At 44.4% G+C, this 22,335-nt stretch overlaps 1 protein-coding gene across 1 annotated transcript; it reads left to right on the plus strand.

Annotated features, from left to right (window-relative positions):
* Window positions 1–257: 257 nt before the first annotated feature.
* On the plus strand, window positions 258–22,137 carry pik3cb (phosphatidylinositol-4,5-bisphosphate 3-kinase, catalytic subunit beta). The gene is made up of 25 exons (XM_035528045.1): window positions 258–697; window positions 9,012–9,228; window positions 9,608–9,679; window positions 10,300–10,500; window positions 11,243–11,471; window positions 12,326–12,542; window positions 12,643–12,829; window positions 13,222–13,389; window positions 13,671–13,760; window positions 14,124–14,375; window positions 14,787–14,883; window positions 15,089–15,219; window positions 15,401–15,451; window positions 15,817–16,005; window positions 16,084–16,205; window positions 16,511–16,654; window positions 16,864–16,963; window positions 17,094–17,281; window positions 17,390–17,499; window positions 17,588–17,666; window positions 17,749–17,916; window positions 18,355–18,478; window positions 18,761–18,906; window positions 19,057–19,189; window positions 19,486–22,137. The coding sequence occupies exons 4-25, from the start codon at window positions 10,309–10,311 to the stop codon at window positions 19,615–19,617; spliced, it is 3,249 nt and encodes a 1,082-aa protein (XP_035383938.1). The 5' UTR covers window positions 258–697; window positions 9,012–9,228; window positions 9,608–9,679; window positions 10,300–10,308; the 3' UTR covers window positions 19,618–22,137.
* Window positions 22,138–22,335: the final 198 nt, after the last annotated feature.

Raw genomic sequence — 22,335 nt, forward strand, 5'->3', positions numbered from 1 at the left:
TAGTGGCTAGTTGGGTTAGCTAACATACATTGCTAGGTTAGTTAGCTAGCTAATGGCAAAGTTTCAGATTTCACTTATAACCATCTCATTGTTGTCTAGAGTAATATTACTCTGGTCTGACTTCATCTAGGATGTAACCTAGTGGTTAGCTGACTGGCATAAGTCTGCTCGCTCTTCCGTTTTTAGGTGAATATCTGAGCTTGTTGTAAAATGCAAATATCATTTTTGTGTTTATTTAGTGTTTGTATTTGTAACGTTAGCTGACGGTGGACTTCACCTGTTGCACTCACCCATCAGCCAGTGTTAGACAGCTCTGGGTTGGCCGGCACTGAGGAGGTCTCATGATTGAAATGACTCAGTGGTAGTTTGGGAAGCTGTTTTGGTAGTTTAATGAACTCTGGTGTGTATCCTGGCTAAGTGAGTACATCCACGGAAAAGCTCCAGCCCGGAAGACAACACGCCGACACTTTCATCGGCGTCCGGATGAAGTAAAGTTCATTTACTGGAGCACTTGGAGTGTGATACGTGGAGCCGTTTTCTTACCTCTTCTAGCCCACACCCGAGCTCTTCCTACTGTAGACTAGATCATATCAGGCTTTATCATACTGTCGTGTAACCCCGAATAAAATGTGTTCTGGGTAGAGGCACATCCTTCAGCCATCGGAAGTTACGGTCTGAATCTCTCTGAGAAACCGAGGTTTGTCCTTTTGTCTCTTTGGTTGCTGTATTTGAAGAGGCATCTTATTTATATCATCCTAAAACGAACAGTACTTTAGCTGTGACTGCTGTAATAAACAGTACTTTAGCTGTGGCTGCTGTGGGTAACGGACAGCGCTTTAGCTGTGACTGCTGTGGGTAACGGACAGCGCTTTAGCTGTGCCTGCTGTGGGTAACGGACAGCGCTTCAGCTGTGCCTGCTGTGGGTAACGGACAGCGCTTCAGCTGTGCCTGCTGTGGGTAACGGACAGCGCTTCAGCTGTGCCTGCTGTGGGTAACGGACAGCGCTTCAGCTGTGCCTGCTGTGGGTAACGGACAGCGCTTCAGCTGTGCCTGCTGTGGGTAACGGACAGCGCTTCAGCTGTGCCTGCTGTGGGTAACGGACAGCGCTTCAGCTGTGCCTGCTGTGGGTAACGGACAGCGCTTCAGCTGTGCCTGCTGTGGGTAACGGACAGCGCTTCAGCTGTGCCTGCTGTGGGTAACGGACAGCGCTTCAGCTGTGCCTGCTGTGGGTAACGGACAGCGCTTCAGCTGTGCCTGCTGTGGGTAACGGACAGCGCTTCAGCTGTGGCTGCTGTGGGTAACGGACAGCGCTTCAGCTGTGGCTGCTGTGGGTAACGGACAGCGCTTCAGCTGTGGCTGCTGTGGGTAACGGACAACACTTCGAATGTGCGTGCTGTTGAACTCGATGTTGCTGAAACAGTGTCTGAACTCTGGATTTTCATGTATTTTTCAATTTTGTTTAAGTTACTTTTGCTGCAGTCTTAAGTAGTAATCGTACTAATTAAAGCAGTAATATTGAAGAAAATGTTAAAAGCTTACAGGAAAAGAAACCGAAGAGTGTGGGCTAGTATAAGAGCTTCAGGTTTACAGGTTAGGATGAAAGGCTTAAGGTTACCTAGATATAATTTAAGAGGTGTTTCAAGTTAATAAGCTAAATAAGCCAAATACCTACTATTTTTATATTAACACATAAAATAACAAAACAAAAATGAAGCCTAATTTTATTGTAGCTTCAACTAAATGTGTTTTTTTTGGGGGGGGGGTATTTTAATGAAAATTTGTCTTTTTGTTTGTTTGTTTTATCTTAAAATAAAATTGTTGTGGTTTAAGTTGCAAAGATGTTTTATGTAGTTAGTGCCCTTGGATGGTCCAGAAAAGGATGTTTTGGCTGAATCCAATTATGGGTATAAAGATTTTGTTTGCATATTTGTTTATTTTCCTTTAAAAAGGAATCAGTCAAAGTAAGTTTTAGATATGTCATTCTTTTCTGGGATTTTTTACATGTATTTGTATCTGGGTGTGGGTAAGGAGGGAGTCTGCAGGTACTGGTAAAGATATCAACCATGAACACTTTAGAGTTATGTGCTAGGAGGTTTGGAAATTACTTCAGGTCCTGATGGATCTTTAGAAAAGATACATGTTCTTAAAGAAATACATGATGTGTCCATATTCTCTAAAAGCACTTGACTCAGTGAACAGATTTTTAAATCAATACAGTCTATAAAGGTACTATGGTCAGAAATGTAACCAGGGAAGCATATGAGTGTGCAGTCACAGCATTTGCTCTGCAAAACCTAAATTATAGGAAACTGCCATGTGCAAATGAGCACTAAATAATATAGTGGATGATGATGGTGTCTAGATTAGGCATCCAACCTATTTCATAAGTTCTCAAAATGTGTTCTGTATTGGTGAGTCAGGCTCTGTGATTATAACAGATTTTAACAGGTTGGGTTGGTTCTTCATCTTCGTCATCTTCTTCCTCCTCCCTGGGAAAGCGCACTTCTGGATTGAGATTTGTGGAAGCCACTCCTCCATCATAGGGGTGGAGCCCTAAGTGTCCCCATCACCACTGGGGCAACCTTAGTGTGAACCTTCTACATACTCTCTATTTCCTCTTCCAGTCCCTGGTATTTTTCCATCTTGGCTCTTATCTGCTTCACCATAACTGTCTGCTTGGTTTGCCATTACTTGTCTATCAGTGTGGATCTGCATGTCCCACAGCTTCTCGTCTTTTTTTCTCTGCACCACTGCAGTTTCTCCCATTTGGACTTTGGCCAGGGGGGGTTCTCGTATATCTTTCATATGTTCCTGTATATGACCCCTGACACTCGGTTGTCTCTCCCCATGTTCGCGTTCGCTGTCCGTCTTACATCCTGCTGCTAGGTGCTGGATGGGCTTCTCTGGTGTCCTCTGCTTTGGTCAGAATAGTGCTTAGTGCTCCATCTTCTGCTGCCATGATCAGTGCCTCTGTGCTTTTCCAGACATTGGTTGGGTTGTCTTATGTCACCCGTGCTATCTGTCAGTGGTACATTTCATGGAGGGGCTTATACTGCCCTGGCACCTCCCCTGCTTCCATGTTATCCATGTACCCCCCCATCTGTCTGTGACATTCCCAGGATGAGCTGAGGGAATGCTGCTGTTTTTCATCTCTGTTCTCCCTCTCTAAACTTGTATCCATTTGTCTGGATGAGTGAGAGCAGGGTTCCTCTGTTTTGGGGAGACACACATTCAGGGCCCCCGTTCTGTGATCCAGTTACACTCGTTCACTCCTCCACACTCTCTGATGCTTTACTAGTCACTAGCCCTGCCTCTTTCTCTTCCGGTCAGCCAGGCGCTCTGTCTTTCTCTGTCTATTATTGATTATTTAATTTATTTTCATTTTAGAAAAGGACTATGATGTGTAAACATTTGAAACTGATTAACTAAGTCTTTTATATATTAATGGTAGTTCTTTCAAATGCTTGTCTTAACACGTCATAGCTGAACGCTATTGAATGTTCAAAACTAAGGCTTCACCCATTATCAAACAGTGGAACTTTGTTGATATTTTGAAATTGTAAAGTAACCTTGGGTATGTGGAGGACGCTATATAAATCTAACATTATTGTTGTTGGTCACTGATGGAGCTGAGATTCGATGAGCAGTCTGTTTGGGTTGTTGCTAGGATTCTTTAAAGAGCTGAGCTGCTTCAGAGCCCATGGAAGACAAATGAGACAATTGATTTATTTTCTTTAAGTCCATGTTTGTATACTTTGGTTAAATTGGAGTGGTTATATTTGGATCATATGGGGTTTTTTTCCCTCAATTTGTCCTGATGCACAGGATTGTGAACAAATAACTCTTCTCTCACTGAGAACGTAACTCTTAGAATGTTTTACCTCCATGTTTGATTAATCCAAATCTAACAGATACTGGAGGATGTTTTGAGCATGTCAAATAACTAAGAAAGCAAGCCTGTGACTCATAGTGAGGAGTTTTATTAAGATGACGTGCGTGTGCGTCTGTGTGTGTGCGCGCGCGCGTGTGCGCACAATGCACAGCTGCATGTGACACTGGTTCAGGGTGACTGTGGTGGTGGCGGCATAATGATATCATCAGTCAGGGGATACAAACAATGTGGAAAGCCTACACACACACACACACACACACACACACACACAAGCACATGTGCGCACACAGACACACAAATGGAGCCAGAGGGGAGGTCAGAGTGGTGACAAGGGCTATGAATAGACCAATTCTCCTAGTCATGTGAGAGGACTGTGAGCATTTGTGCAAAATGCTATTTTTCCTCCAAATAATAGTTCTGATGCATACACCCAGTGTGTTTAAATATAGGGGAGGCAGTGCCAGAACTGGCTTTCAGAGAGAACCGTTTATAGAGGAGCCTTTAAGCATGGGTCTAATGCTAATATTAGCTCGCTATTTAGATTAATCACATAATGGTGCTTGTGACTAGCTAGTGTTAAATATTAGCTCACCACTTGACATGTCCCACCCTGTTGGGTGGTGGTGATTGTTCTTGTTGTTGTTTGGTCTTTTTGGCCAAATATCTATTCATTAAATGGAAAACACCCCTGGTTTTTAAGTGAGGATAAAGCTTCCCACGGACCCCCAAGCTTTGTCCTGTGACCATCAGTGCTGTTTATAGTTGCCTTTACCATTTACACTCCAGTAACCTGCTTTTACAGCTCTGACTTTTTACACTCTTGATGCAAAATTTTGGGACCATTTCTTTAGCAAAGATAAAACCATTATAAAACTTTTTTTTTGGGGGGGGGGGGGGGCTATTTAAACCATCATTTAATCACATTTATTTGTGTATTTATGGCTGAATGGTCATTAGATCACATCTAGCGATCATTCAGGCATAAATACAACTCATTCTAAAGGGCTTGCAGTAGGTTTTAGCTCACAGAATTTTGGTGGGTGTTACAGTGGGGACCCTGTACAGTATTCCTACTTGTACTTCACATTCGTATGTCAATTAAATTTTGAACATAGTCACATGTTTGGAGGTGTGTGTGGGGTGTGTTTTTTTTGGGGGGGGGGGCATTGTGGGTTTAATTTTTTGTTTGTTTGTTTATTTTTGCAGCACTTAGCAAATGCCCTTGTCCAGAGTGACTTACAGACTACAAAGTGTGTGTGTGTGTGTGTGTGTGTGTGTGTGTGTGTGTGTGTGATTGACTCAGTGAAGAAGTGGGTTTTCATTTGAAGTCTCATTTTCAGTGGTCAAGCTGATGCTCCTTATTTGTCTGTAGTTTTTTAATGCCAGGGTGTCCATTTTAGAGAGGTGCTCTGTTCTTAGAGGAAGGTCATAACAGGCACATCCCCACAATCCATTTAAGCGTCCTGCAGTTACCGCACTAACTCCACCACAGCTCGGCGCTACAGTGATGAATCCACCTTTGTGACCTCTCAGCTGGCTGTAGGTTCAAGTACAGGATCAGTTTGCTGTAAAGAATGCAAGAACCTCAGTAGAATTGGCTGGATGATCAGAAGCAGATGCTATATCTGGACCTGTGAATGGATCAGATTGAGTTGTTATCAGACTGCATCGTATACAAGTGAATGTTTGTTTGATTTTTAAACAACTCTGATAAAAATGTAATGTAAAAATCTGACTTGATTTACTGTGCACTGTGTACATTCTGTCTCAGGCTGGTGTGCTCTGTTGGCTGTGCATGCTTGATTTATAGGCTGAGGTGTTTATACCCTACAAGCCTTTAAATTAAGACACAGACAAATCAGGAAGAGTGTGTGTGCATATCCGTGTGCGTGCACGCATGTGCGCACATGCAGTTCATGGAATCTCAGCTTTCCTGTGAACATGCCTAAGCCTGCAGAGGAATTTGGCAGGAAAAGTTATGCAGGTGAAGGATGGACGATGATGAAGACGGGTCTGTTGACAACCCTGTATTGTTTACTAGAATCCCCTCCCACTCCAGACAATGATTGGTCAGAATGCTCACCGCACAAATACTCTGTGATTGGTCAGCAAGCTCATCTGCATACTGCAGCCTTCTTCAATGTCGGTACTGCAAAGGTCACTATATTGCGGTAACGGTTAGAAATGAAGCATCATGCAGACCCAGGGTATGTCTGAGATGTAGAGGGAGGAGGGGACTCCGCTCTGTGTAAAGCGGAAGTCTTCACTCATCCTGGTTTCAGTGGTTGGCTGCAGAGCGCCCTAGCCCCTAGCTGCAGAGCGCCCTCTGCTGTAGACATATGCCATATGATTCCAGGTGCTGTTGCACACGAGCAACTAAACTAGTGTTGCATTTCAGGATTTAAGGTTGATCATTACATATGAACACTAACACTGTCCTAATATTACAGTAGTTCAAGTTCAAGTTTGGTTTATTCGTCACATACATAGTCATACACAGTATAACTCGCAGTGAAATGGTGGAGAGTGCTCTGTCCAAACTGAGGAAAAGAAAACGGGTGCATAGAGAAATTATAGATATTCTATATATGTGAAATATATATATATATATGTGTGTGTGTGTGTGTGTGTGTGTGTGTGTGTGTGTGTGTGTGTGTGTGTGTGTATATATATCTATATATATTCTATGTGTATATATCTATATATATTCTATGTGTATATATCTATATATATTCTGTGTATATATCTATATATATATTCTATGTGTATATATCTATATATATATTCTATGTGTATATATCTATATATATATTCTATGTGTATATATATTCTATGTATGTACAATATATGTATATTATGATTATATACACAATGTACAATGTATATGGTTGTGCATATATGTACACAATCTACAGAATATAAAGATCCATTTCGTATAATAACATATCTACAGTTGTTGTGTAACAAGGTAATCGAATATAAATATTTATATATACAGTTGTGTTACATGGTGGTGGTGGTCCCCACAGTTTCAGTTTCCCTGATTCAGGGCCCGAATGGCCTGTGGGAAGAAGCTCCTCTTCAGCCTCTCTGTCTTGGCCTTCAGGGAGCAAAAGCGCCTCCCTGACCTCAGCAGAGAGAAGAGTCTATTGTTGGGATGGTTGGGGTCCTTCACAATCCTCCTGGCCTTGGTCTGGCACCGCTTGTAGTAGATGGTCTGCAGGTCAGGAAGTTCCGTGTGAGTGATGCGCTCTGCTGAACACACTACCCTTTGGAGTGCTTGTCTGTCCTGCTTGGTCCTATTCCCAAACCAGACTGTGATGTTCCCCGTGAGGATGCTCTCAATAGTGCAGGTGTAGAAGTTCCGCAGTACCTTGGAGGGCAGTCTGAAGTCTCTTAGGCGTCTGAGGTGGTAAAGACGCTGGCGAGCCTTCTTTGCCAGGGAGTTGGTATGGCGGGACCAGAACAGGTCCTGCAAGATCTGAACACCAAGGTACCTGAAACTATCTACTCTCTCCACCGTGGTTCCACTGATCCTCACAGGTTGGTAGTGCCGCTCCTGCTTCTTGCTGCAATCCACGATCAGCTCCTTTGTCTTACTGACGTTTAGGAGGAGAGTGTTTTCCTGGCACCAGTTTTCCAGGTGTTTAATCTCCTCCAGGTAGGCCCTCTCGTCGTTGTCCGAGATCAGACCCATGACAACGGTGTCATCAGCAAACTTGACAATGATGGTGGAGCTGGAAATGGCTGTGCAGTCGTAGGTGTACAGTGAGTAGAGCAGGGGGCTTAGGACACAACCCTGAGGAGCTCCAGTGCTGAGGGTGAGGGTGGATGAGGCGCAGTTGCCCACCCATACTGATTGTGGTCTGTCTGTTAGGAAGTTGGAGATCCAGTCGCACAGGGATGTATGCAGTCCTAGATCCCCCAACTTAGTAGTGAGTAGGGAGGGGATGATGGTGTTAAATGCTGAACTGTAGTCGACAAATAGCATTTTAGCATAATTTCCCCTCCCTTCGTCCCAGTGAGTCAGCGTAGTGTGGAGCAGATGTGCAATTGCATCGTCAGTGGAGCGGTTGCAAACTGCAGTGGGTCCATGGAGGCTGGCAGTGAAGATGTGATGAAGTCTCTGACTAGCTTTTCAAAGCACTTCATCACGACTGATGTTAGGGCGACAGGGCGGTAGTCATTGAGGTCAGAGGGTCGAGGTTTCTTCGGGACGGGGACGATGGTGGATCGCTTGAAGCTGGACGGGATGATACCGAGCGTCAGGGAGAGATTGAACATGTCGGTGAATACCGGGGCTAGCTGATCTGCGCAGGCTTTGAGGACCCTCCCGCAGATACCGTCTGGTCCCGTCACGTTCCTGGTATTCACCCTTTCAAACACTCTCCTCACGTCACTCTCCGTGATGATGAGAACGCGCTGTTCTATGGTGGGCCCTGCGCATGCGCCATTGGCTGCGCCGATAGTGCCATTTGCACTAGCGCTGCTAGCATTGGCGCTGTTAGCATTGGCGCTGCTAGATGTAGCCTCGAAGCGAGCGAAGAATGTATTCAGCTCGTTCGCCAGAGACTCATCTGCACTCATCAGTCCGGAGGGTGGGCTCCTGTAGTCAGTAACGATGTTCTCAATGCTATTTAGTGGTGTATTTATATCAGGATTATTTTTCATGTGTTTGTGCATGACCCATAAGATGAGGCAACGGTCAGGGTGTGCTCATGGACCTTCAGATCTGTGATATAGCACCGATTTGTATTTTTCTACTCATTCAATGTCGGAGACACTCTCTCAGACTGTCCTGTGTTTTTCAACTGCAAAAAAAACTCTTCTTAGCCAGAACCAGTGCTGTTTTGCCCCCTGCCTCCAGCCTTGCTGTCATTGTGAAGTTGTTGCCATTTTCGGGACATTTGTTTTTTCATTTCCTCTGCCGATAAATGTTAGATGTTTCTTAAGAGCTAGAACATACAGAAAATAAACAACCAAAGCTGTGATCGTCTTGGACTTAATTAATGTCTGTTGCAGTACTTCTCTATTGTCAGGTATTTGCTCAAAGTAAGAACTAAAATTTGTAAACAAAATATGATCCATGTTTTTATGCCATCTTTTGGCTTGTTTCCAGGGCAGGGACTGCCCACATCCAGATCTATAATCGTTCAGCTCTCAAACCAGTGGAAACGCAGCCTGTTCTTGTGAGATCAGCCAATTCCTGGGAATCACAGGGTGGGTCCCTGAGCACTGAACTGAGAAAATGATGAGCCCTGTACTGTAGCACAGAGAGCCCTGAAGCAGGCAGTTCAGTGATCTTGAGAGGAAGAGGAGAAACTGTCCAAGTCCAGGTGTGCAGAGCCTGTGGAGTTGTACCTGGGCAAGTCTCTGACTGGACAGAGCAATTTCTGCCAAAAGAGCTTCTCCAGAGTCCTGAAATATAGTTGAGAGATTTCAGTTTTCTAAAGTTATGAATTCATAAAATGACTTTCCACCATGTCTTCCCATTTTAATGAGTATTTCCTTTTGGGGTTTTTTGTTATTCTTTGTTTTTAATTCATTTCATTTTTTAATAGAAGATTATATGTGCACCATGTCCCCCAAAACAAAGACATGTTTGTTGAAACTGTTTACTAAAGAACATTCATGGTTTTAATCATCTGTGTGACGTACATGGCAGACGGATATTATCTGCGTGCAGAGCTGCTCTAACTGTCCTGTCACTTTCAGATGTGGCATTCCTTGCCTGCCCCTCCTTCTCCCCCATGCAGCTGGCTGGCCGACAACCCCTCTCTATAGCAGGTGTGTGTGTCTGAGTGTGTGTGTGTCTGAGTGTGTGTGTGTGTGTGTGCGTGAGAGGACAGGGACACGGCAGTGTCCAGGTGAGTCAAGGAGGTGTGAACATCTGTGTGAGATAATTGGTGGTTCATAATCATCAGAGCAGGAAGGTGAGTTTGCTGACTGGTGTGATGCAGGAGTCAGAGGAGTAACTGCGCTGGGCACCATGTGGCTCTGATGTCTGGACCCACGGCCCTGCAGTGTAGCTGGGGAGAGATCCACTCAGCCATCTAAATTAGAGATAATGACTCATAAATACAGTGGAAAAAATAAGAACATTTCAAATGAAACAGGAAAAAAATACTGCATTAATTACAGGCAATGACATTATAAACTATTTTAGTCATTAATTTAATTGCTAGAATCAAAGAAAGCTAGATTTATAAAATTTAAAAAAAAACCAGTAACTACATGTTCTGAATGCCAGCAGCTGTCTCGTCTGTCCTTAGTGTGTGTAACTGTAGCAGCGATAGCTGATTTTTAACTACCTGAGATCAACTCGGTCAGGTCTTGTCACTGATGTGATTTTCAAACTGGGTTTGTTAGTTTGTGTATGTAATGATTGTTGCATTTTGGGGTCCCAGGGCTCTGGTATGTTTAGGGTCCCATGGTTTGGCTGTGGTGTGCTCTCTGCCATGCCTCCCGCCATGACGGATCTTCTGGATTTGTGGGTGGAGCCCGGGCTGGATGGAGATGACCAGGTGACTGTGGACTTCCTGTTACCTACTGGAGTCTACATTAAGATGGATGTTTCCCGACAGAGCTCCCTCCAATGCATCAAACAGGTGGGCGGGACTAGGTATTGGAAGCAGGTCAGGGAAGGAAAACTTAAAAGAAATTACTTTTTTTGTATGGAAGAGTAAAACATTATGTAAAAACGTGATTTTCTTAGTTCAAATTTAACATGTAAGCATGTTGACATGTCTAATTTTTTTTTTTCCATCCATATACAGTGACGTGTGCTTATTTTTCACAGTAAACAGAAGCTTCTTTTACTAAACTTGCACCCTTATACAAGACCTATATGATTTTAATCATGGGGTTTAATTTGGCATTAAACGTTTTGCATTAGTTTTATTTAGAGGGATGTTGTAATTTGTGATTACACAGTGAGGTGGTTAAAAAAAAACATTTCCAGAAATTGTATTTTGTCAAACTCAGAGGTCCTATAGTAAGGGCAACCCCATTGGAACTGAATTTCCAGTAATACCCTAAGACAATAAAATAAAATATCGGTATGTCACTATTTTGATAAAATTGCACAGTTGAAGTGGTACTGCAGGTTTAAGCCTTGATCTGGAGCTGCCTGATGCTCATATCTCAGAGCTGATCGAGTTATGGCCATTCTTTTACAGGCCGTTGCAAGCTACTTCTCACTTTTGAGAAGACTTACTCAATCTTGAAAGTCTTTTTACTCTTTCGACTTTGCTGTCTGGGTCAGTCAGCAGCTTTTTAGGACAGGAGAAAAAGACCTTTAACGTGCTGGGCATCTCCCGACACGCTGAACGTCCTGTCCGTGTCCTCTAGATGCTGTGGAAGCAGGCCCAGGGCTACCCCCTCTTCACTCTGCTGGGGGAGATGGACAGCCACATCTTCGAGTGCGTGAACCAGGCGGCGGTGCACGAGGAGCTGGAGGATGAGAGCAGACGGCTGTGCGACGTCCGCCCATTCCTGCCCGTCCTCAGACTCATCGCCCGGAACTGCGGCCGCGCCGAGCGCCTGCTCGACTCCAAGATTGGTGTGCTCATTGGAAAAGGTGATGCATGTGCCAAGTGTTAAATGAGCTTGTAGAATTTTCACTGCTGAACCTACACATGTTGCCAGTTTGGTCTGTACCACATGGCATAGCAGATGTCACGCTGGAGATGCCAAAGCACTGATCTTTATTGCCATTATTAAAATGACTCTGGTTTATATTTATCTAAAAAATCAAGATGTGTGCTTTTTGATTATTGTTGTCAGAGCTCAGGGTTTTGAATGACACACTCCAGTCTACCTAATGATTCCTGGTAAATCAAATGCATTTTTAATGCTTTTAAATGTCATCATGTTGTCTAGCCGCAAGGCCACAGCAGCTCTTATCCTTTCATTAAATGTGCAGTAGCTGATGGTTACCCTGCGCCACAGACCGGAGGTGTTCAAATCACAACTCTGGTACTGTTGCTCTACCCACCCTTTACCTGGGGTGAGGATTAACCCTGCTCCAAGGACTCAGGCCTGATACAGTGGCCACAGACATTTTAACGTGGACAATCCACAAATGAACTGCTCAGTTAACTCCCAGTAATTCCAGAGTTGTCTGTGGACCAGGTGTGTTGTGAGCTGAGAGCGAGTGGGTAGTGGGAAATAAAAACCCCAAAGTGGCAGAGGAATGGATTGATCACAGAAAGCTGTGAATGGAGAGGAATGGAGAAATTCCTGCTGCTGCTATCCCCTCTGCGCTCGCACTGTAACCTCCGTGCACCTCCTGAACCTGTGCAGCTGGCCTGGCCTCCTTACTGAGGCCAACCCTGCTGTCAGTCAGATCAGTGACAGGTCACGGTAGAGCTGTGATTTGGATGGTAATGTCAAGTGGACTGGAAGGAGTCACGTCTCATCTTGTACTCACAGGGCTCCATGAGCTGGATGCACTGCAGGACCAGGAAGTAAAAGATTTTCGATCCAAAATGCAGCGCATCAGCGAGGAGAACATGCAGTGTGTGCACATGATGTCATGGGGGGAGTGGCTTCAGAGCTGCTTCTCTCCCCAGATAGAGGCGGGGCCAGTCAACGGCTATTGTGATGGGAGTGAGGGCGAGGTCAAAATCATCATGCACTACAGCGAGTCCAGGTACAGACCGACGTGCACCGTAAATTTTTATCAAAGGTCCACCAACAAGGGGACATGATCCATGCTGTGCCTGCTGACCCTTTCGTCGTCCACCCACCCAGGACACTGCAAGTCTTAAAGTTCCTCTCAGCTGCACTGTAGCCGAACTAATGGAGCAGGCCCTCAGGAAATGGCTAACCACTCATGGCTCAGAGGAAGATGAAGGTTGCCTTGGTGACTATGTGCTGAGAGTCAGTGCCAAGCTAGAGTTCTTGTTTGGGGATCACCCGCTTCATCACTACAGAGTAAGACTCAAAGTAGAACTACTCCACCTTTAGAAACTACACTTAGTAGAGTATAACTTGACATTTTGGTTTAAGTAAGTAAAACCTAAAGGAAAGCTGAATTACACAACAGTTGTTGTAACACAGCTGGTCATAAAATGCTGCAGTATCCTAAAAAGGACTACTTGTAATTCATGATACAAATTAATCAACCCAAGTTCCTGGCCCTTACAGATCTGGGATAATGAATACACAGCAAAATCAGGATTATGACCATAACAGGATATTTTTATATCAACAAATGCTTAAAAATCCATTAATGCTAACCGTCCTGTAACCACCACCACCATGAAGATGTCCCCAGGCCCACAGAACAACTGGGATTATGATGGTGTGTGTGTTTGTGTGTGTAGTACATCAGATCATGTTTGCTGGCCCAGGAGGTCCCCCACCTCACACTAGTACACTGCAGTGTCGTGAAAGCCATGTTTGAGCGCGAGATCTGCACCATTGGTGGTGTGCTCGCATGGAAGGCGTCCAATCTTCCTCTCCCCCTTCCCCCTAAAAAGAGAGGATTAACAGTAAGTGTATTTTCTGATGCACTGAATTTATTCACCAAAGAAACACTGAATTTAAGGTGCAGAATTTACCCTGGATAGTCCAACCATGCTTGTGTGCCTGTGAGTACTCTGAGAATTCTTTATATTGTAATAGAAAACAGACTTGTAGTGGATGGCTGTGTTAAATGTACCCTATATTTCACCACTAAGTTATAACCTAGGTTATGTGGAAGTATGGTTGTATTGTGAAATGTATATTTCAGTAACCACTTGCTCATTTTTTCCTGTTTCTCTCTTGGTAGCAGGTGCATACATGTGTTTGGGAGGTTCACTCTCAGTTCAAAATCACTTTGGTCAAGGGCATTAAGGTCAACGCAGAGGAAACAGCAAAGGTAAAACCTCCCCCACACCCCTTTAAGCCACACCCTCCTGAAGCTCCGTCTCTTCCAGGCCTCCTCTAAACCCAATTTGCTATTATCAGAAAAAAAGAAAATATAAAAGTTGCGCCCTACTGCAATCTTGTTTGACTATCATCTTTATAAAAATACAAAAACTAATATCAAAAACTATCAAGTAGTTTTCAGTTATAAATGACTAGCTTAGCTTAAGATCAGCACAGATGGTTAGATTTTATGTCAGATCTTGTATCAGGTCTCAGTTGAATATATTTGTGTGGGTTATTTTGAATGACACTTATTTGAAGGTGAACCGAGGCTGTTCCTGTAGCTCCTGGTCGTGTGTGTGTGTGTGTGCAGGTGCAGGTGCGTGCTGGTCTGTTCCATGGCACAGAGCTACTGGGTAAGGTCGCAGTTAGCAGCGAGAGCAGTGGCCGCTCCGAGCACGTCTGGAACAAGGCGCTGGAGTTCGACCTCTCCATCTGTGACATCCCTCGCATGTCTCGTCTCTGTTTCGCCATCTACGCTGTGATGGACAAAGTCAAAAAGCAGAAATCTACCAAGAGCGTGCAAATGAACAAACATCAGACTATCCGCAAGTCAGGGAAACTGGTGAGAGGAAAGGAGGCACTCACCACATGCACTTGCGTGGAAAGTGCATTTGAAATTGTGTAAACTTCTACTTGTCGCACTAAAATACGATCTAGTGAATGGCCACGAATAACTGTATACGTTGTCATATCAGTCAGATCGTTTGAGCAGATAGTTTCTGTGCATCTGTGTGTGTGTCTCTCTCTCGGACCCTGATGCTGCTCTGGGCTTCACACTGTTTAAATAGTTTGTTCTAGAATGAGCTGTCTGTTTAAAGCAGTCTGTGGTGGTTGTTGAATGTTGGGAATCATTCAGGAGTCGTTCACCTGAAAAATTCAAACAATTCTTCATGGCTGTAGTTATAAATTGCCAAAATGTCTGCAAAACCTAAAAACACAATTGTTCTCTGTCTTGGTGCCTGCTTGTATCTAGTTGTACCCAATAGCGTGGGTAAACACGATGGTGTTTGACTACAGAGGACAGATGAAGACTGGTGACATCACCTTACATACCTGGTCCTCTTTTCCTGGTGAGAAAATGTCCACAGTCACTTCCTCTGGCAAGCGTACGTGTTTTAAAACATGTTCGTAAATGTGGACATTTAAGAGCCTAATGAACAGTTGGTTGAATGAGTAAGATTGAATGAATTGAATTTGCCTAGCACTGGGTTGTAGTATAATTATGTACAGGGAGCACATCCAGAAGAGGTGTGTGTGTGTGTGTGTGTGTGTCAGATGAGCTGGAGGAGATGTTGAACCCGATCGGGACAATCCAGACAAATCCGTACAGGGAGAACGCCACAGCACTCCATGTCCGCTTCCCTGAGTACTCGCCACAACCGGTTGTATTTCCACCATTTGACAAAGTATGTACGCTCAATTATGACGGTATGCAACACGACATTCAGCACAGCATGGAATACACCATCACAAATGAACAATACTCATGACAAGATAGAATACCCAATGTTACAAGTGATGCGATGCATAGGAGGGCAGGAGGTGCAAGGTTGTGATTTAGGATGATGTGCCTTCTCTGTCCTGTAGATCCTAGAAAAGGCTGCAGAGATTGCTGGAGCCAGTGATACATTGTCAATGGTAAGTGTAGACACACACACACACACACACACACACACACACACACACACACAGCTATTGTACAGGTGACAAGTAACTATTTATTGTTGGCAACTTTACCAAAATGTTAGGAAATGTATAAAGGACTCTTAAACAAAATATAGATGTCAAACAGATACCTAACAAGATGAAAGTGAAGGTAGTGTATTTGTGTTTGTGCTGTTGTATTTGTATGAATAGTGTGTGCTGTCATTGTAACTTCTGGTGTAGGCTAGTTGTCTAGGTGGTGACCATGGTACACCATTGCAATTTGTCACGTGTTACCTCACTGCGTGCACGTGTGTGTGTGTGTGTGTGTGTGTGTGTGTGTGTGTGCGCACGCGCAGGGACGAGGGGGAAAAAAGTTCTACGTAGAACTGAAGGAGATCATGGAAAGGGATCCGCTGTCCCAGCTATGTGAAAACGAGAAGGACCTGATCTGGACCCTCCGTTATGACTGCAGAGAGAACTTTCCCCAATCTCTGCCTAAACTTCTGCTGTCTGTCAAATGGAGTAAACATGAAGATATGGCTCAGGTGTTGTACGGTCACACACCACATACACACTCACTCGCATTCTTTCCCTGTACTCATTCCATGTTTGTGGTGTTTTAGTTGCAGGCTCTGTTGCAGATTTGGCCCAAACTGAGTCCTCGAGATGCTTTAGAGCTGCTGGATTTTAACTACCCAGATCAGTACGTCAGAGAGTACGCCGTGAACTGTCTGCAGGACATGAGGTGAGATGTTCTCCACGCACATGCTCCCAGCCTTCATGGACACTGAATGGCCACTTGCCCTTTCACAGTCGGAGCGTCCCTGAATGGAAATTGGACACATTAGGCCCTGGACTGCAGCACGAAATGAGATTTTCTGTGCGTCAGTTTCATTATGCAAGAACTCCTTTACCTCCTAGTGGTGGCATAATGTAAATATGATGCCAACATGGCCGTGTCTCTCGGCCCGTGTCGCTAACGCAGCCATGTCTCTCGGCCCGTGTCGCTAACGTGGCCGTGTCTCTCAGCCCGTCTCTCCTGTGTGACAGTGATGAGGAGTTGTCGCAGTATCTGCTGCAGCTGGTGCAGGTGTTGCGGTACGAGCCATACTACGACTGTGCACTCACACGCTTCCTACTGCGCCGTGCTCAGGCAAACCGCAAGATTGGACATTTCCTGTTCTGGCATCTTAGGTAAGTCTGTTTTGCAAGTTCATGCAAGTTCGTGTTCATTGTGATGCAGCTCCTTAGTGTGTGTGTGTGTTGTGTGTGTGTGTGTGTGTGTGTGTGTGTGTGTGTGTGTGTGTGTGTGTGTGTGTGTGTGTGTGTGTGTGTGTGTGTGTGTGTGTGTGTGTGTGTGTGTGTGTGTGTGTGTGTGTGTGTATGTGTTTGCTTGCTGCCAGGTCCGAGATGCACATGCCAGCAGTGTGTGTACAGTTTGCTCTGATTCTGGAGGCGTACTGCAGATGCAGTGTTCCTCACATTGAAGTGCTTAAGAAACAGGTACAGAATTTACCGCATCCCTGGAGATGTGGCCGTCAGTAGTAACAGTCTGACCTAAAACCTGACTGGTTTCAGCGTGTGTGACCGATCCCTGTACAGAAAGTTGGTTCTAAACTCGGGTCGACTACAGGTGGAAGCTCTGAGCAAGCTGAAGGCCGTGAACGAACTCATAAAGCTCGGCACAATAAAGACAAAGAAGATGAAGGAGGCCCAACTGAAGGATGCCATGATGAAGTGCCTTAGACAGACCGGCTTCATCGAGACCCTGTCCGACTTGCACTCGCCCCTGGACCCCCAGGTCCTGCTTGCTGGGGTCAAGTAAGAATAAACATACAAGTCATGAAGGAGAGGTTAACCAGCTTGAGGACAAAAATCACAAAGTCCTAATTCATTCCCTATCTCTCTTGGTCTCTGTCTCTCTCTTAGTGTGGAGAGGTGTAGGTACATGGACTCTAAAATGAAGCCCCTGTGGATTGTTTACAATAACAAGCTGCTGGTGGGAGACACGATGGGAATCATCTTCAAAAACGGAGATGGTAAGAAGCCGTGAGATGAGGGACATCCGTGCACGTGGGACGGTGAGACACAGGCATGCTTCAGTAATGAATGTTTTCCCTCTGTCAGATCTAAGGCAGGACATGCTGACCCTTCAGATTCTCAGGCTGATGGATATTCTGTGGAAGGAGGCGAACCTGGACCTACGGTACAGTCAAGCTCTGTTTTCACACCTTCATACATCTGTTCTTCATTGAAATGTGACACTCACTATCTTGTTTCAATTACAGAATTGTGCCTTATGGTTGCCTGGCAACAGGAGATCGTACAGGCCTCATAGAGGTGGTGTCATACTCTGAAACTATTGCCAACATACAGAAAAACAGCAGCAACATGGCAGCTGCTGCAGCCTTCAACAAAGACGCCCTGCTCAACTGGCTCAAGGACAAGAACCCTGGGTGTGTCTGCGTGCATGTGTGTGGGTGGGTGGGGGTGTGTGTGGGTGTAAAACCCCCTTCTGCTCCACTCTGCCTTCGTTTAAGACCCAAAGACGTCATCCATCACGACTGTTTGTCCTCTTTCCTGAGCCACTAAGCATGTAAACAAAATATGTACTTTACAAACAAAACAACAAAAACCCAAAACTTTCCATTTCCACTCCAGCCATTGTTTTAGCGTGATGGTGTTCTGAACAGCCACCTCTCACATGAGGATATATAGAGACTTTATTAGAGACTAGAAAACGTGTGTGTGTGTGTGTGTGTGTGTGTGTGTGTGTGTGTGTGTGTGTGTGTGTGTGTGTGTGTGTGTGTGTGTGTGTGTGTGTGCGCGCGCGCGCGTTTTGCATTAATTTTTATTGTGTAAAAAGTGAAATCTCTGGTTGTTTGTTGTAATAGTGATGCTCTGGAGAAAGCCATTGAGGAGTTCACACTGTCTTGTGCTGGTTATTGTGTTGCCACCTATGTTTTGGGCATTGGTGATCGCCATAGCGACAACATCATGGTCCGCAGCACAGGGCAGGTCAGTAGTACAGATGGCGTCCCCTATAGGACACACAGCAGCTGATGGAACATTTTTGAAACCTACTTGTGCTTACATGTTTGTAGTCTTTCGGTGGTTTACAGACTTTTGGTCCATGTTTTGAGTGGCGTTACTTTTAATGAGAAATACAAATACCAGAATATTTTTAGTGTCTTTGTATGTTGAATGTAATGATTGAAAGTGTGTGTGTGTGTGTGTGTGTGTGTGTGTGTGTGTGTGTGTGTGTGTGTGCTTGGTTTTGTTTTATGTTTTATCTGTCAGCTTTTCCATATAGATTTCGGTCATATCCTTGGGAACTTCAAGTCAAAGTTTGGGATCAAGCGCGAGAGAGTCCCGTTCATCCTCACACACGACTTCATCCATGTCATTCAGCAAGGCAAGACTGGCAACACTGAGAAATTTGGCAGGCAAGACGCGTACACTCACTTATTCTGTCTGTTACACACACACACACACACTTTCTGTAGGTTACTCACTCTGATTCTTAGACACACATCAAATCTGTTTTGCAGACATTATTTCAGGTGTCTTATTGTGTTTGTGTGTTATATATGTAGTTTTAGACAGAACTGTGAGGATGCTTACCTGATTCTGAGGAAGAATGGAAATTTGTTCATCACGCTGTTTGCTCTGATGCTCACTGCTGGGCTACCAGAGCTCACCTCCGTCAAGGACATTCAGTACTTAAAGGTACCAGTCTTTCCGCCAGCGCTTATATCGTGTATGCGAATGCTTAACATGCCTTTGTAAAGCAGGTTGTTTCAGCGAATGGTCCTCCCCAAGGTTTAGCGTTGCTTCCCAGATTTTAAGGTTTGGATTTAAAGCAGACTAAGGATTAAGGTCTGATTTTAGTACTAAAGAGATTTCGCTACAACAGCATTTAGGTCAAGACTCAGTTCTCAATGTCTAATGTTTAATGCATGCTTAAGGTGTGTGTGTGTGTGTGTGTGTGTGTGTGTGTGTGTGTGTGTGTGTGTGTGTTTCAGGACTCTCTTGCGCTGGGTAAGACAGATGAGGACGCTTTAAAGCAGTTTCGTCAGAAGTTTGATGAGGCTCTCCGAGAGAGCTGGACAACTAAAGTAAACTGGATGGCTCACAATGTAGCTCACCCCTCCTAACGGGCTCCCACAGACAGGACTGGCGTGTGGGGGAGCTGTCCTAAACCACAGAGCCTGGAAGATCCTGCAAGTTGTAAAGTCCATTCATTTATTTAATGGTCAAATGCGACTTGATCATGTTGTATAAATAACAAACAACTAAAAGCTGCTGGGTTTGATAAATGTTCTGAACAGAGGAGTTTGTAAGCATGCACATGGTCAAACAACCTGGAACGTCACCCACTTGGTCCAGCGGCCCAACAGGACTGGATTCCAGTAGCAGCTACCAGAGCTGGAAGGAGGAGAGGTCATAAGGGTTGATGGAGCGCTCTCCTCGCTGCTGATAAGGGAGGGGAAGTGTCTGGCCACAGACACTCATCGTGTGTGGGGGGCGGGGAGCATCGTCGTCACTCTGTGTCGGGATTTGGATTGACAGTGTTCGTTGCCCTGTGCTGTTCTTGCAAAGGAGGGACTGTCCATTAGGACCAGGGACTAGAACACACAGTGCAGGATGCAAAACATGGACAGAAACTCAAACATTCCAGAGTAAAATTATCCACTCCACATTTACATAATTTAACTATGTAATTATAGAAAGCCCCAAAATCACTGAGACGCTGTAACCCATCTGCAGACCCCCCACACCCACCGCCTCATCTGGTCACTTTTCCTTCTGCTGTCAAAACAAGTGGACTGTGCGTTTTGGAAGTCTGATCCATGCCAGGGAGACTAAAAGGGAAAACCCTGCACCTGCCACTTCATTCTTATGTCAGATTTATTCTGCCTCCACTGGACACAAACATGCTTGAAAAGAAACCTGAGCATGTCGCCAATCTTTGCTCTTCTGAACAGCCAGTCTGCTTCAGTCTCAGCTTGGTTGTCATTGTAGATGTACTACTAAGATATTACTTCATTATATCAACCCCCCACAAACTCTCACGTGGAGAAAGTGTGTGTATTAAGTTGAAGGAGTTTGCACAGAAACACTGGAACAAGAGTGGCGTAAGATGATAGAAGAGGAGAATGCTGGATTCTGAATGAACTGTTAGAGTAGCGGCCAGGCTGGGCTAAACTCTGCACGTCTGCTGCACATGCTCAGAACATAGTCTGGGCCGTTTTGTGCCTCATGCTTGCTTTCTTTTCCGTTTTGTATCGTATGTGCCAGACTACTTTATGTGAGATTTCTAAACACTGGAATTATAAGAAAGAATATTTAATGTTTTGTTTTTATATATATAATTTTTAAGTCTCTATTCCTCCTTCTGAAATGTTTATAGCTTGCATGTTAAATGACTTGGAGATTATTCCCACCCAGGTGCCTATAGCAAGCAAACACTGTAATGTTGTTTATCATGACCACCCCAAGTTCAGTACCAACATAACTGATGGTAGCGCCTTCATGATGTGCTTGTAGCTCCTAATGTAGTTTGTTTTGTATAAAATGCAGTTTTCCTTTGGAGCATCTGAAGGGCTTCGTGTATGGCGTTTTGGATGACCCACCACGCCGATGAAGAATTGCAAAAGTACTACTGAAACTGGTTACATGAGTGCATCTCTCAACACCTACTACCCTGGGTAGGAGGCAGATGAGAGGATGTCTAGCACAACATGTATGAATGTCACTAAAGCACCATTCCATAGATCATAAATAGGGGTCACCATGAGTCTACCGATTGTGTAGGTAGAGGTCAGTTGTGACAAGCACATGTTTTAGCCACTTTATATTCTCAATCTCAGGTTTGGACAACTAAACAGGTTTTAATGTTTCTCCCTTAGCTCTGCACAGGAAGTGTTTTAAAAGGGCTCATCTCTGCCTGGGCATAACAATATTGATTTTTCTGTGGTCATGATTATCAGAAGTCCTCAATAGCGGTATCCATGACTAATGCTTGTAGACAATTTTGTCTGTTTTAGTCTAATATGGTGTTCTACTCCCAAACAGCAGGTGACAAGAGCCCATATAATAATTTCTTTGTGCGCAGTGCAGTTGAGATGAGTCTAACTGAACCAGTACCCCTCCCCTGCCCTGACTCCAAATAAAAACTAGTTGTGGTATTAGCAACACGTTTTATGACAACAGCCTTAAACACAAAGTGGCCGTGAACGTTTTATCATGGATATTTTATATTATTAATAACCTGCTGGGTATCTTTAGTGCTGCTTGAAATGTCTTCAGGTGGGTGGGTGTATACAAACATACACAAACAAACAATGAGGTATTGAGAAATGGTTTTATATAATTAACAGATTTATATTTGTATCAGCAGCTGACTATAGCAATGTTGTTTGAGCTGATTAGATAGCATTATCGAATACCAGTTAGCTCCTGTATTAACAAGGAGCTAGTCTACTGCCTGAGCTGGTGTTGGTGCAATATCGAGATGTAACCTGTCTTAGCCGAATCCACCTATTACATGTGAATTTCTGTGTCTTCGATGCTGCTGTATGCTACACTGCTAGCCTTCAGTTTTCACACACTGAAAGTCTGCCGTATTGCTTATCGCCGTAAGAATGCGATTAAAGTTTTTTTCCCCCCATTCATCATTGTTCACCAGTTTTATATTTGAGTGCTTGAGAAATTTTTAAAGATTTCTTGGCAAAAAATATTAGAATCACTTTTTGCATCACCTTTTTGGTACCGTTCACATGACCCCCTCTGTGGCTTGACTGACTCTGACTAGTTACTATTAGGCAGTTCACTGTGAGGTGTCTTCCTGTGAACAGGGAGACAGACCTGGG

The sequence above is a fragment of the Electrophorus electricus genome, chromosome 7, assembly GCF_013358815.1.
Source record: "Electrophorus electricus isolate fEleEle1 chromosome 7, fEleEle1.pri, whole genome shotgun sequence".
Lineage (NCBI taxonomy): Eukaryota > Metazoa > Chordata > Actinopteri > Gymnotiformes > Gymnotidae > Electrophorus > Electrophorus electricus.

What these genes read in the sequence shown, in the direction of transcription:
- pik3cb (XM_035528045.1), top strand. Translation starts at nt 10,309, where the DNA reads ATGTTTAGGGTCCCATGGTTTGGCTGTGGTGTGCTCTCTGCCATGCCT. An exon ending in ACGCAGAGGAAACAGCAAAG is followed by an intron (nt 13,761 to 14,123) that starts GTAAAACCTCCC and finishes GTGTGTGTGCAG; the next exon opens with GTGCAGGTGCGTGCTGGTCT. An exon ending in AACACTGAGAAATTTGGCAG is followed by an intron (nt 18,907 to 19,056) that starts GCAAGACGCGTA and finishes TTATATATGTAG; the next exon opens with TTTTAGACAGAACTGTGAGG.